This window comes from Cheilinus undulatus, linkage group 18 (assembly GCF_018320785.1).
Source record: "Cheilinus undulatus linkage group 18, ASM1832078v1, whole genome shotgun sequence".
Taxonomy (NCBI): domain Eukaryota; kingdom Metazoa; phylum Chordata; class Actinopteri; order Labriformes; family Labridae; genus Cheilinus; species Cheilinus undulatus.
Genome location: NC_054882.1, coordinates 14522141 through 14538224, shown reverse-complemented (window position 1 = coordinate 14538224; position 16084 = coordinate 14522141). Strand labels below are relative to the sequence as shown.

General features: G+C 39.3%; 1 protein-coding gene across 2 annotated transcripts in view; it reads right to left on the bottom strand.

Annotated features, from left to right (window-relative positions):
* uggt1 (UDP-glucose glycoprotein glucosyltransferase 1) overlaps window positions 1–16084 on the bottom strand; it is a 55318-nt gene that overhangs the window by 27525 nt on the left and 11709 nt on the right. For both annotated transcript variants that reach the window (XM_041812710.1, XM_041812711.1), the window contains exons 10-18: window positions 15070–15169; window positions 14912–14972; window positions 10978–11069; window positions 6346–6496; window positions 5760–5879; window positions 5576–5661; window positions 5036–5171; window positions 4793–4924; window positions 1756–1920 (exon numbers count right to left, since the gene is read on the bottom strand). In XM_041812710.1, coding sequence (XP_041668644.1) covers window positions 1756–1920; window positions 4793–4924; window positions 5036–5171; window positions 5576–5661; window positions 5760–5879; window positions 6346–6496; window positions 10978–11069; window positions 14912–14972; window positions 15070–15169 — 1043 coding nt within the window. The remainder of the gene's footprint in view (window positions 1–1755; window positions 1921–4792; window positions 4925–5035; window positions 5172–5575; window positions 5662–5759; window positions 5880–6345; window positions 6497–10977; window positions 11070–14911; window positions 14973–15069; window positions 15170–16084) is intronic.

Genomic DNA, 16084 nt, shown 5'->3' with positions numbered 1-16084 from the left:
TGTGTATCTGAGGACTGCTGCTATGTTATTTACTCTGCTAGAGTTTTTAACACCGTGTTTTCTAATATTCAGTGTTTAAATAATTTCATACAGGAACTGCTGAAATTTTCCCTTGCCCAACAGCCCATACATCATTCCCATTCTCTCTGCATGCTGCTAAGCTGCTGGAGGAATGAATGGAGGTTACTTAGCCACAAGCTAAGAGGTTAGTGAGGCCCCTTCAACAGCTTTTCTCCCACATTTTGTAAAAAGAAACATGCTTTTAAAGGACATCATGAAATACTGCTTGGGAAGCAAATCTTGTTGGTTACTGGTTCGATTGAAATCAAAAGTCAATTCAAGATGACTGGCAGCAAGCTACAGTTGAACCAGTAGCAGGTACCCTTTTAAGCCAATTGTGTCATATTTAATATGTGAGTTTGTGAGACCTCTGTCTAATCAACATTATCAATACTTTCCCTAAAAACCTTCTGTATACAGTTGGATAAAATGAGAAAATTGTCCTCTGGAGGAATAGAAGTTGCCAAAGATGCCAACAAATATACATGTGAAATGTTGAGGCATCTTTTTTTTTTTAAGAAGGTTGAATGTGCTTCTCAGTTTCAAAAAAGAGAAATTTCTGGCCATTATTTTAGGTATCAGGCTTTACAGGGTTAAAGTCTCTGTAAAGTGATAAAAAGTATTTCAAATCAGCTTCAAAATCATAAAAAATGAAGTTGTAATATCTGCTCTAGGATGGTGTGAAAGGTTGGCACCAGTCATGAGAAAGAAAGCCCCTCGACGCTGATTGGTCTCATCACTTTCTAAACGGGCCCAAACGGTTCAGACGGGAGCTTTGCAAGATGAAATCGCCAGTGAGAAACACTGAAACCGGCTAGCCATCTGCTTTGTAAGGTTAGCTTCATCTGGTTCAAGTGGAAAAATAAAAAAACACTCCAGGGATTAGCCTGCCCCTTGACCTTACAGTGAACACTGATCAGAGTGCAGCTGCCTGCCTCTGGGCCATAGCAGACACAGAAGTCTGTTTTCTGGTCCTAATCTTTCTGTTTACTTATGATGACCTGTAGTCCACTGTACTTCACAGATTTGGCAAATTTACCTCACAACGAACAAAAACACAGCATTAGCTAATAAAGGACTGTATTAAGATAAGCTGCTCAGTGATTTGATATCACTGTGTCATTTGGAAGGAGGGGTAATTCACTTCGCGTCCAGTGACGTCATGGGGCGCTATGTTTGCCCTGTCCAAATTCAACCAAGCCAGGAAAGAGGTGAAAGATTTTCAAATGATCTAATCCTGAAATTCAGGGTCATCCCAAAGGTGCTGGATAGGGTTGAGGTCAGAGCTCTGTGTGGGCAAGTAAGGTTCTTTCACATCAAACCATGTCTCTGTTGCCACAAAAGTGGAAGCATGGCACTGTCCAGAATGTCTTGATAAACAAGCTCTGCTTTCATTTACTGTTAGACTACTGTAATTAGGTCAGTTGATGAGGCGGTCTGTAATATGTGCCATGACTCATAGCCTCTACAAAACTAGTCCAAATGATCTCAGACCACCTCCATATGCAGCCTGAGCTCAGAGCACATTAACGTGCCTCTACACCTAGCACTAAAGATTCCCACTTGATATCTGAGTGGCCAAAACTAGGCTAAGAAAGTTGAGTTTACCTCTTCTGTTTGCACAGAAGAAGAGTCAATAAGAGTCAGCAGATTTTATTTAATGAACTTAAATCCTGAGACCAGGCACAGACTGACCAGGTAGACAGCCCGCTGGTAGAACGAGGTGGTCTCCAGGATCTTTTGCATGGTGACTGTCTCCAGCTCATCTGGGTCCAGCTGTTCGGGCTGGTACGGTACCCCGTTGTACATGACCACAGGCAACGGGCCCACCCCTGTCTGCTCATAGTATGCACGGCCATCCTACAAGACAAGACATAAAGGAATGTTACTTTTAATTGCATCAGCCTGTTGCTACTAAAACCTGACACTGGTTCAGAGAAGAGGATTTGTAGGAAGAAAGACTTTAAAACACAACTCATACCTTTACCTTAACCATGTCTGACTGTTTCGCCAGCCTTTCTCAGAGGACTACAACTCATGTAAGATGTATGATAGAAAATAAATAATTGATACCCAAATCAGTACGGCAATTGTTCTAGAAATCTCTTCATTCAAAAATGATTGAACACAGTTGATAATTCAGTTCCTTGGTCAGCACAAATCATATCTTTTTTAGTACATTACAAAAACTTAATGCAGTAACCTCTAAGAGATAAAATATTCTGACTATAACAACTTAAAATTTTACCACCAATTGCCTTGACATTTTAAAGACTCATTTTGGGGTTTTGGCCTTTATTTGGATAGGATTAGAGTAGGAAATCTAGGTAAGTGGATGGGAAGTAAAATGGGGGCACCATATCCTAGACCTCATTGCTTTGCTGTGCTTTAATTTCAAAGGATGCATTTGAAAATTTGGAAATTATCTTTTCTTTCCACAAATATGAGACCCCTCTCTGGCTGCACAACAAATCTGAAGCTTTGGTAATTTGATAATTAGCTTATCTTTGCAAAAACACACTGCAACGACTGTGAGACAGATAACTTCATAATGGCTGAGAAGATTCAAAAGCTCAAAAATTTCCCTATTGAGTATCTTGAATTAACTGTTTATCTTAAAGAAAACAAAACCTAAATTATCCAATTCATAGATTACAATTTCATCATTTTTCCATTTATGCTATCTGATCTAATCCACAGCATTCTGTTTAACTTTTTATCTCACAATCAGCAAGAATAAGGTGACAGTTTTCTTTTACAAAAATGTGACTTCCTGTGTTTATGACACTCTCTTTGTAAGAACAGAATTTTCTGGAAAGGTTTACTATAAAATATCTTTACTTCTCTCAGATTGATCTCAGCTTGTACGTCTTAATGATAAGTCCTCAACTTACAACGAAGTTAGCTTTGGAGTTCCTCGAGGTTATGTGCTTGGACCAATTCTTTTCACCCTTTATATATACCATTATGGAGAACCAGGTGATAGATTTCCATTGCTATGCTGATGATACCCAACTGTATGTGTCCATGAAGCCTGATGATAAAACTCATTTAAACTAGAGGCAGGCCTGTTTTTTAATAATGTAACTGCCTTAGATGGCATTAGCCTTACATCCAGCTCCACTATAAGAAATCTAGGAGTTATATTCAATCAGGATATGTCCTTGAATGCTCACATAAAGAATGTTTCAAAGTAGAGTTGTTCCGATTCAGATACCAGTATCAGAAATATGTCCGACACTGCTTAAAATGCAGGTTTTGGTATTAGCAAGTACACGAGTTTATACACTGATCCAATACTGCCTGGTTTAACTTTATATTTTCTCCCTTAAGCCATGCTAAATGTTAGCACTGTAAAGCACTCCATGCACAGGCTACCGTTTTCAGAGCACCAAAGAAGAACCAAAGGACCCACTGCAGCAGCAAAGAATGGTGGCTGTGTGTCTGAATGTGATCGTCAAAATGCCTTCCAGGCCGGTGCAGTCATACATGACAAGAAGTGACACAGTTGATCAAAAGTTAAATAACTTTTGAACCATAAACCGTTGCCTCTTACTTGTTTTCCCTCTTGAAGCGTTGTGCCTTCCCATTGATGCAATTGATGCCTTTGAATCCCTTGTGACAGCATTTTCAGCGAGCCTGGAACTCGTGTGACTTTTTGGGACTTCAATGATTAAATCCACACCAGTAAACCCCGTATTGAATGTCTTTCTATCCATTTTAATCCAATTTCAATCATTAATTACTGTGTGACTGCTAACCGTCATATTGTTTAACCTTTGTGAGGGTCTGTCAGCCAATGGCAGAGATCCTGTGATGCAGCCCCCCGTATTATTGTTATTTTAATATTTAGCAGTAAAACTCAACAATCAGCAGAAAAACAACTTTAGGGTCACAGAGATACTGTACATTATTGTTCCATTTGTTGATCCACATTCTGAGTCAAATATAGGTCTAAAAAATTTGCTAGTCTGCACAGTCAGTCCAGAAAGTTCACATCGGTATCGGATTGGTACTTGGCATCGGCTGATACCCAACACCTTGGTATCAGAATCAGTATCGGGAAGGAAAAAATGGTATTGGAACATCTTTATTTCAAAGACAGCCTTCTTACACCTTTGCAACATCACTTAAATAAGGCACATATTGTCTCAAAGCGATGCTGAAAAACCTGTCCATGCTTTGTTACCTCTAGGTTAGACTACTGTAATTCTCTCCTATCAGGCTTTCCTAGTAAGTCACTCAAGTCCCTTCAGCTGGTCTTGGTGATATCTGATATGCCGATATTTAAAAATTATTTCTAGCCATTACTGTTATCAATACAGATATTTAAATGTAGTTCAGACATAAAAGGTCTCCTCTGAAAACACAGTTTAAAGTTATAGAATGAACAAATTAACAGTCCTTCAAACAAAGCAAGGATTGATGGTGAATAAAGAAATAAAATTCTGCTGACGTAGGTCTGTTAATCCAGCCTAAAACCCCCAACTTAACTTTTTGTACAGCCAATATTTACAGCTGATAAAGGTGGTTTTATAGAGCCAAAATATCAGTTGTAAATACTGGCTGAAATGTTCACATCTGACGATAAAGATAATTTACCTTTTTAGCCAATATTTGCAGAAACTGATAGCATACTGATAATATTGTGCATCCCTACTTTAAACTAATCATTGATTCACAGAATGATGTCAGAATCAAGTACAGCGTTCTCACACTCAGCTCAGCTCACCTTCCTGTTGCTGTCGTAGCTGGAGTCGGCTCCCAGGACGCTGCTGACCTCCACGTAAGGAAACCTCTTTTCCAGAACTTTCACCACATCTCCAACGCTTAACTTTCCACCAACAGGAACCCGGTTGAACATCTAATAAACAGAAAATACAAACTAAACTGTAGTTTTATCTTGAGTCAAACATTGTATTTTCACTGAGCCAAGAAAGGCTTTGAGAAATTTGTTTGAAAGATGTTTACTTACAGAGATGACAGCCTCAAAGGCACTCTGACTATCCACCTCGTCACTGATGTAGTTGTAAGCTCGAACAAGGGCCACGCCTGCGTCCTGCATGCCGTCTATGTCATCTTCATTGGTCACCACAAACACCAGCCCGATTCTAAAAACATGCACACAGCCCAAATAAAGTTTCCACAGCAGGCTCTCATTTGTATATCAGACGGTTAAAATGCAGAGAGCATGCTGTGTGCTTCATCTGTATTCAAACAAACTGACCGTCCCAAGACAGCGCATGCAGGGGGAAACAAAGGTCTACAAAACCTGCCTGACAAAACCGCTGAATTTAAATGGAATTTTAAACACACATCCCGGCTGCACTGAAACGTGCTTTTGTGATTTTTCTGTTTTACACCAACTATGATATCATGAAATTTTTTTATAAAGATGTGATGTAACGCACACTGATTAGGACAAAAATATAATGTGCACGTCTATACTAAAAATAGGTAGAAGAATCCTTGTTTAGTTTCAGTCCACCATCTCCCTGGTGACACAAAGACTAACCTGAGTGGGATGTTGTTAGAATAAAACATCTCTGCAACGCTGAGCAGCTCCACAGCGTTCTCCTGAGTTGGGTCCAGAATGATCACCTGTAACACACACACAAGCACACACACACTGGTGTTTTCCACAGGAGTGCAGAGACATTTAGATTCTGCAGGCGGTGATTAATCAGAAATGGACGAACCAGGTTGTGGAAGTTCTTGCGGATCTGCCTGATGACTCCTGGGAAGGTGGGCCTGAGCAGCTCCTGCACGTTGTACGGCCATGCACTGTACCTGTGGTCCGTCTCCAAGTTGTTAATCCACTAAAAATGAAAAAGGAAATGTTTGAACAAGGAATGCTGAGCCTGGTAGAAGACTAGTGCCAATAAGAAAATTACATTTCACAAATTGTACTTTACTGCTGGTGGCTGAGAACCAGGATGCAGCAAGTAATATTATTTTATTGCCTACTAAACCTTTTTTAAATGAAGAGGACATTTTATTAGTTTAGATTCAAGGAACAGAGAAATTGTAAGCCTTCGAAACAAAGGTGTTAGTTTATGGAAATGGCAATTTTACTCTTAGCCATATTAAGATAAATTCAGTAAAACAAGATCCAAAATTAATCAGGATGTGTTCAAAGTTTATAAAGTAATAATAGGGAGCCACACTTCAAAGAGCTACAAAACGAAAAAAAGTGATAAACACAATATGCATAATTTATTCTAATCTACTAATGGAAATCTTCTGTATCAGTCTTTATAAATGTGTGAACTATCAGCGTCTTACATTGATGGCAGAGCTGCGAATGTCGACAGCGTAGTCGGAGTCAGAGGGCTGGACGTTGAGCTTCAGGATGTCGTGGATAAACGGGGTCTCGATTTGCAGAGAGCGAAGACCCTCCATCACCCTCGCCTCACTGCGCAGCACCTCAAACACGCTGCACAGGAAGAAGTACAGAAGTCAACATGTGGCAATCCACAGTGTGATTATTTAGGAGGAAATATGGCCACAAAGCAGGAGTAGTTTTAGTAATTTGGGACCTGCACGCAAAGGGTAATGTTTTGTAAAACGCAATCATGACTAGAGAACAAAAATGCTTATAAAATCTCATTTCAGTTTACAAAGCAAATAATATAAGGGATGCACATTACTGGATTTCTCCCGTAATTTCAGCCGGTACTAATACTGATATTTAAATGTAGTTCCGACCAAAACTTTAGTCCTTAAAACAGTTTGAGGATGAAAAAAGAACAGATTTCGGTCCTTAAAACAGGCTTTAAAGAGTAAGGAATGATGGCAAATAAAGAAAGAGACTTCAGCTGACGTAGGTCTGTTGGTCCAGACTAAAACTACACTAACTTATTTGTAAGCTGATTTTTATAGCCAAAATATCAGTTGAAAATATCAGCAGAAATTTTCATACCTGCCAGTACAATTCACTATTTGAGCTAAGATCTGCTGATATCATAACAATAATACTGTGCATCCCCAAATAATATTTTTGCTTGATATAGAGCCATTGTACCTCACAGTAATCCACTAATTCATTGTGTCAATATGTCAGAGATCAACCCAACTATAATTTGTGATATAAAGACATTTAGGGCTCTTTGGGGGCTTGGACCTTGCTGTTAGATCTCCCTTCTTTATCGATCTTTCCGAGTCAATAAAAGTCTTTATTGGGCATTTTAATCATTCTTTGCTCCTTATTGACATTAAAAAAACACTGAAATTTAATCAAGGTGTATACTTCATATTTGATGCATGCCTATATAGACTATATCTTTAGGTCTCTTGAAGCCTGAGGCAATAGGCAACTGTCTTCTTTTCCTTAATGATAAAACAGCCTGTGCCATTGAGATAAACACCATAATTACTCCTACATCTGATGATGTGAGAGAGAAAATTATTACTAGGGCTCATTATATCCATCCCTCATGGAAATAAACAAGGCTGGAGCTCATAATGAACATGGAATCATTTCAAAAAACAAGCATTAAAAGAAAAGGCTGCAAATCTGATTCTTAAAATACTATCTGAATACAGACGTGCAAACCTTAAGGAAAAAATCATTAGCAACAATCATGGAGGCAGTAGGGCTGTAATTACAGTCAATCATGTTGTTTTCAGATGTAAAGTTCAATCAAATACTGCCCGGGAACATGAGGATGGTGTTTTTTTATAATCATATAAGAAAGTGAATTAAATATATCGTTGTGTTGACAGGGGAAACAACAGTCTAAATAATGTATATCAATGTAGAATCAAAGAAATATCTATCTACAGTACATCTGTTTCATTTTTGTCTTCAATCTCAGAACTAACAAAGCAGATTATTCTCAAAAGCAGCAGCAGTCAGACGTTTCTTTAATTAAAGGAAATAATAAAGAAAGTAACCCTTTACAGCTTTATAGATAGGAGGGTTTGCTACCTTTTCTATATTTTCATTTTGAAAGTCTTTGGATTTTTAAGTGTCAATCAAAAACCAGGACCTCAGGATATTTTGCTTTTTAGAGACTGAATTATAAAACTGAGCAAATTTAAAATTACTGTTTGTTTGAAACAATTCCTTGTGATTTTCTTCAACATAATCAGCCTTTTTACATCTTTATTAAACCTTCTGTGCCATGCAGATTTAAAAAAGTTTCATTCATTTGCAGACTCCAGATGTTTATTGGCACTCCAAATGTAGTAACAAACACCTTTATCTGGTTGTTTAAGCATCACAACAGGGAGGAGAGGTGATTTGAAACCATGCCATGGTTGTTGGCGCACTCTACCATTTGACTGTCCCATTTTGGTGAAACTGTGAATTGTAGCCTGAGTTTCCTGTTCTTAGCTGACAGGAAGTGACACCCAGTGTAGTCTTCAGCTGCTGTAAACCATCTGCTTCTACTCTGAGACATGCATTCAGAGATGTTCTGCTGCATACCTGAATTATACTTGAGTAATTGTTATCTTTCTAGCAGCTCAAACGAATCTGGTCATCCTCCTCTGGCCGCTGCCGTCAACAAGGCATGTTGGCCTAGAGAACTAACTTCACAAAGGTGATAGATTGGCCAGTGTCTGTCCATTATGCAAAGCTTTAACGTGAAACATCTGAGAATGACCGGACTGATCAGTGTCATTTAAGGACGATGAGGCGGTCATGATGGGCAGGGTTTAGTTGTACTGCAGGCCATTAAACAATGGTGAGCAGCAGTTATCTTGGATGTAGTCATAGTGGCAGTTTTATCACAACTAAACATTTCTTTATTACAAGAAGAACAAAGAACCCCACTGAAAGCTTTTCTTGGTGAAAGAGATGTTTCTGCTCCTCTTCTGATCAGCTCCAGCAAGAGTTTGATCCACCAACTGGCTCCACTGAGAGTCATTAACGTTAGTGGCTGCATGTTGAGTACAGATTTTACAGTTTACTATCAGGGACTGCACATGACCACCTACATCATATGTCTTGTCCCTCTGATTGGCCCATTATGAATGTCACAAAAATTGACCCATCATCCTCCATGGGGAGGATGTTTTTTTGGGAAATTGGGATTTGAAGGGCTGGACAGAGACCAAACCATTTATACCCTCTGTAATGATGGCTGTCCAGGTGATGAGTACCATCTCTTGTTTGAGTGTTAGAATGTGAGCATAATAATTTTTAGAGAAAGGTACAGCCACGTGTTGCTCGGCAGCCAAGGTTAAGCTCAACAGCATTTCTTTTGTCCGTGCCTTTTCACTCCTGGTGATAGGATCAGAGACTGCTTGTGGTTTTTCAGGCCCTTGGAACATCCTTAGTCAGTACAGCCAGGTTATTTTAGATTATGTCTCTGGTAATATACAAGGACATCCAGAGCACAACAGGGGTTGTGTCGATCCTCCCTTTTGCCCATTGGTGCCCTAAATTGGGTTTACTCACCATTACAGGCCTTATTTCAGCCCCAATTTTTGGCCCAATTAGCCTCAAAGTTGTGCATAGTACTGTATATAATTAAGTTTTATTTACCGTTCGTTTCCACATACCTATGGTTACAGAGCTCAATCATTGGAAGTTCATTCATTCCTATAGGAATCTCCATGTTGTCCAACCTGCCTGCAAAACTCCTCCCCTCTGTCATTTTTTTTTGTCCAGAACAAGCCACAAGTACGTTGAAAAAAACTGAATTTTTGTGATAGATTTCAGAGAGAACATATGGCAATGTGCTAGATTACCAAGTTGCTAACTAGATACGAGGCCAAGACAGGTCATATTTATCAACTTGATATTATGGTAACAACTTTGGTATTAAATACATCAGGATTTATCAGTAGATGTGAAGTGTTTTAAGATCTTTTTGGTAGTTTTCGATTTATTTAAGTGAACAGTTGGAAGGGATGCTTGATAAAAAACTGGTTGTTTAATGTATAAACAACATATGAATAGCCAAGCAAGTTAGCTTAGCTTAGCCCGTTCATTGATGGCTGTTTCCTGGTTTGCCAGTTTCTGAATTATTTCTAGATATGCAATATTAGTCCTGTTTTATTGCTGTAATTCCAGTAAACACATATTCCAAGCTGCATGATAGTGAAAAACCGGACAATACTAGCCTCTCCCCAGTGGCTACAGGTAGTTTATCTTTTTTTTTCATCCCTAAAAAAAATGCATTTCCTTGCATTGCAGCCTTGCATAAACTGTCCTTCTATGTTCACATTAATGTTGCTGTTGCAATCAGACAAGCCAAAGGTCATTTGTAACTCAGGTGCTCTTTAAAAAAATGCTCTCCCATTATTTAAGTTATACTTGTTGTATTTCAGCCATCTGTGCTATCTTTTTTTTTTTTTATTAGTATGGTATATTCTTTTTGTGCTCCATACTATGTGATCATGGTGTGAATCACATAAATGAAATGAAGCAGTGTAACTGATGTGTCAAGTTACCAGAGAGCTTCTGCTCACTGGATACTTTCTCCTTTTGGAACCATTATTTATAAACCCTAAAGATGGTTAAACATGAAAATCCCTGTAGATGAATAGTTTGTGAAATTGTCAGACCAGCCCCTTCTGGCACCAACAACCATGTCAGGTTCAAATCACCTTCCTTTCATTCCATTCTGATGCTCAGTTTGAACTTCTGCAGATCGTTTTGACCATGTCTGCACGCCTAAATGCACTGCTTGCTGCCACGTAATCAGCTGATATGATATTTGCATGAAAGAGCAGTTGAATAGGTGTACCTAATGAAGTGACAGGTGACAGGTGAATGTGAGTATTTACAGTTTATCTATTTTGTGGAGTGTGTGCACACATTAAAAAATATATAGACTACACAGAGGAAGCTGTGAAACAATACTTTCAAACTTTTACCAGACAGATCCCATCCAGACTGGATGTCGTGATATAAAGGTGTTAAAATGTTTGTTAATCAAAGTATGATTTAATGATTGCATGTACCTGAAGATGTCCTGCGTGTCCAGATCTATATGCAGGCCGTTGATGAACAGAGCTGAATCTCCAGGCTGCAGGCCAAGAGTCCCTTTAAAAAACTGTGAAGAGAAACATCAGCATGACTAAACATCCTCACATCAAACCCTAAACACTCCTCAGTCGAGCAGATCGCGACATTGTGTTGCACATAACGTCAAATCCGGTCATCTTGAAGTCAATTAGACTGCAGAACTAGAGGCAACAGTCAACACATAGACGTAACGAGACTTGTCTTCAGCCCCAAACGAGTAGTGACAGCTCTGTTTAAAATCAGTCTGTTTAGAGCAATCAAACCCCCAACAACACAAATCTAATTATAAGAGAAAGGGTGTGTGCGGCACCGCTGTGAGAAGTTGTGAGAGTGTCTGTACAGGCAAAAGAAACGCTCAAAGTCGTTCTGGTGCCGTCAAATCTCATTACAGAGAGACAAAGACATCAGATTAATCAAACTACAGACACTGCAATTACAACAAGACATGATTAACACAAATATTGTTCATCCTACTTAAATTGTGTGTGTGAGAAATGGAGAGAGATGTCTGTGTGCAAGTGCATGTGTCCAAACTACTTCAATCAATAATCATTTCTCGCTGCAGGACTCAGCGCGCCCGCCGAATGAATCACCGATTCAGTAATTAGGATGTTTGCCGCTCACCCCCCGCCACCCACCCAAACTCCTGTCTGCACACCGAGATAATGTGAGCACAGCTTGAGGAGGAGGAGGAGGAGACAAAAAATACTTGACAAGAAAAAAGGTATGATTAGCTCTTCTATTAGCAGAGCAAAGCCAAAACATGTCGTGAGACACTGAACGCTTTTCAAGTCAGATGATGTTTACAGTTTATCACGTAATAAAAGGTGAGGGAACAAAACCGAACCGAGAAGAGGAGTTCTCATTTTCAGATATTTCCCCAAAGACGGCTAAGAGGCTGAGGAGGGTTTGTGGTTTGTGTAATAAGACAATCTGTTTTTCTTTATTTTCCACTTTTATTGGATTAGAGCGGTAAACAGCTAAACTTAAATTAGCCCTGACCGCTTAATAATGCAGTCAGCAAAGAGGGAAAACCACCAGCATGCTGATTAAGAACAGACAGAGATATAAGAGAGGATGAAGAAATCCAAAATAGCCAGTTTTACATCCAAGGAAAGTGTAAAATAATATGAATGAATGAATGAAAGAAATTTATTTTGGTTCACTTGAAACAAACAAAAAAAATTTACAAGATCAAAGTGAAATTTCTAAGTTTCCAAGCCAACCGAAAAGGTTTAGGCAGAAGCCAAAGCTCATTAAAACCTCTCCCTTTTATTTAAGAAAAAACATAATCATCAAAGAAATAAGTGTACAGCAAGAACAACGCTGATGCATTGTTGTTGTTAACATTCACTAGAAATATACAGTACTGTGCAGAAGTTTTAGGCATGTAGAGCGCTTCTCAGGTCCTGATGTTCCACAACCCTGGGCTGAAGAGAGGAGGGAGGGCGGCCAGAGTCAGTGTCGACACATCTGACATGTACATGCGTCGCTCAGCAGCCAAGGTCGAGCTTAACAGCATTTTTTTTGTCCGGGCCTTTGCACCCCTGGTAATACGCCCAGCAACCACCAACTGTTTTCAGGTGCTGAGAACATACACACGACAAACCAGGGGGTTGTGGCAACCCTCCTAACTGCCCTAACAGTACCCTAGGCTGTGTTCAAGCACTACATCTACCCACAACTCCACCCTAAAGCTGCGGTTTTGTTTTGTTTTCATCAGATTATTTTTCCATGCCCTTGGTAATGTACAAAGACATCCAGAGCATGACCTAGGGTTGTGTCAATCTTCCTTCCCACCCAATGGGGCCCTCAGGTTGGTGTACTCGCTATTACACGCCTTACTTCAGCCTCAAATTTCATCCCAAACACGCCTAAAACTTATGCACAGTACTTTATGCATAAAAACATATACATATTAACTTACATTTTCCATGGTGTATTTTAAAACCAATTAATTCTTATACTCTTTTGAGCCTTACCAATGCACTGCATGTTTTAATATTTTCAGAAGAAGAACTCCACAAATTTACCCTCTAACTGACAGACAATGAGATGGCAATGAAGTACTGGCATGTATTTGAGTTTATTTAAGTGTATTAAATCACATTTATTAATCTGTAAATCATTACACCTTATGCCACTTCCTGCCTTGGGATCACAGGTTGGTCTGCTTTGCTTTTACACCTCAAACAGACCGCACCAGTGTTTGTTTGGAAGCAAACCGAGACCCCGTTCTTAAGCAGACCAGAGTCCACTTGTTTGGTCTATCTAACCGTACTATCGGAGAGAACGGACCAGAGTTTGTTTAAAGCAGACCAAACAGCCCTGGTGTGATTGCTGTCAGTGGACTGTTCAAATGTTGATGATCCTCAAAATTCAAATACAGAAGTTTGGAGGATGCACATATGTATCCTCCACTTGCAAGAATTACCCACAATCCAATGCAGACTTTTTTCCTTCTCTTTAAAATGATAGCACAATACCAGGAGGAAACCAGGTCTTAATACACTTTTAAACGTCCTGTTTCCACTGTAAATATGTTATCATAATTATTTTACGGCTTCAAGATAAACCTGAACAGGTAAAAGCAGCGCCACAGAATATGATGATGAATATGTTACACATTTTAAGATTATATGATCGCACATTAGACAGCGCTGGGTAAAGTTTGTACAACGGCTTCATTTTAAATCCCTGCCATGGGACGTCAGGTATTTTGGCGTGACCATTCCAGTGACATAATCACGCACACTTGCTAGCCTGTTTCTAACGTGTGTTTAACAGTTATAAGGGAGGACTCTTGCCTTGCCTCCGTAGAACCAGACTCGGAAAGATCCTGGACTCTGAGAAAGTCTCAGTCAGGGCACCATCTATAGTTTAAGACCTCTTTGGACATTCTATTGCCTCAGATTTTTAAAATCTGATTTGAGGATCCACAGAAACCCTGTAAAAGTTGGCTTTTATCTACTGTGTTGTGTGCTTTTTATATTTAGCCAATGTATTTAATTTAACAGTTCTTTTCTGTCATACTAATGTGCTTTTGTCTTTATCTTAAATGAGCATTTTCATAAGTGTTATAGCAAAGTGTAATTTTTTTTTTGATGGTGCTGTAATAACACCGAGATTCTGATGTATGAGCATCTTTTGAAATAATGCAAAAAAACAAACAAAAAAAAACCTAACAATAACCACAAAAAAGGAAGAAGAAAAGTCCTGGCTACATTCATGTGTACTCTTTCTTTGGTTATTTTTAAGAAGCTATTAGAATTGCTGACATCGAGTGCTAAATCCAGCTGAGGGTGGCTCTCAGACAGACTGTGATAAATACACTATAAAAACAGAAGTATATGTGTGTACTACTTACTAAAATTTAGTTAATCACGATGCAATCCTGCTGCTGTAATCTCTCACATGAAGAAAGTATAAATTAAACTTGAAGTGAAAATTGTTCCCAACAGATCTAATCTAAACTGTAGTTGAGTTTTGTCTTTTAAAACTTTATTGTCCAGCTGTTTGATAAAATTACTTCTTTGTATAGTTACTAAACACTATATTTGAGACACATTATAATGCAAAATGCATCTCAGCAGGAAAAGATTAGTTTCTCTTCTTTCACCTCAGGGTGGACAGAAAGTACTAAGAGAGGGCCGACAAACTATTTTGTTGATTTTAAACTTAAATCGGCACTAAGGGCAGCACTGGCTTATTTCATATCATTTCACCCAATGAAGCTGGAATCTGCTCCAGCACCCCATGATCCTGGACCAGATAAGCGATGTAGATAACGGACTGAAATATAATAGCTGGACACCAAAAGAAGTCTCATAAATGATAAACTAAGAGATGAATGCATGAACTGAAATGTACCTTTTGGTTCTCGCCGATCTCTCTGCGTACATCGGAGTTGACCACAGTTTTAGTGATGGACCTGTGAGGAAAAAGGGCCTGATGTAAGCTGAAAACTGTTTACTTCTAAGCATTTATGTAAGCCAAAGCTTCTTACTGTTAATCTGTTTCTTCTTTACCTGGCTTTTGTTGGGAAGTTCTGACTAAGGTCTTTCATGACGTTGAGGGCTTCTGCTGCAGGAGCAGCAAGGATGCGAGCTGCCGTCTGGAAACTTAGATCTGCAAGAAAGAAGAGGGTGGATTGGTAGGAAGGCAGAAAGAGCAAAATATGGGATATCAGAAATAATGACCTCAGAAATAGAAGGTTTCTATAAAATGAATCTGAATCAATGAAGTGTCTATAAAAAGTTTCCCCCCTCGGATGGTTTACTCTTATGCAATACATATAATGTAATGTAAGTGACTGCATAAATATTCACCTGCTTTAAAGTGACTAACCTAATTCAACAGACGTCCAGCCAGTGTGCGCTAGTAGTCTCACAATTAGTGAAATGTGGATCACCTCAGTGCAGTGAATGTATCTCAAGTGATTGTAGTATAAAGACACCTGTGTCTGGAAGGTCCTGTCACTGGTTAATCAGTATTCCTGGCTACCATTACACCATCAAGACAAAAGAACACTTCTAGCAACTCAGAGAAAAGGTTTTTGAAAAGTATAAGTCAGGGGATGGATACAGAAACCTTTCCAGAGCTCTGAAAATTCCCCAGTAAAGTCCATCATCAAGAAATGGAAGGAATATGGCACGTGTAAATCTAACTAGATCAGGCCGTCCTTACAAACTGAGTGAGCGTGCAAGACTACTGAGAGAGGCAACCAAGATACCTATGACTACACTGAAGGAGTTACAAGCTTTAGCAGCTGAGATAGGAGACTCTGCTTACAACAACTGTTGGCCGGGTTCTTCATCAGTCAAAGCTTTATGGGAGAGTGGCAAAGAGAAAGTCACTGTTGAAGAAAACTCAGGTTAAATCTGGACCAGAGTTCACCAAAAGGCATGTGGGAGACTCCATGGTCAAGCTGAAGAAAGTTCTTTGGTCTGATGAGACGAAAAATAGAGCTTTTTGGCCGCAAACACACCATCCCCACTATGAGGCATGGTGGTGGCAGCAACATGCTGTGGGGATGCTTATTGG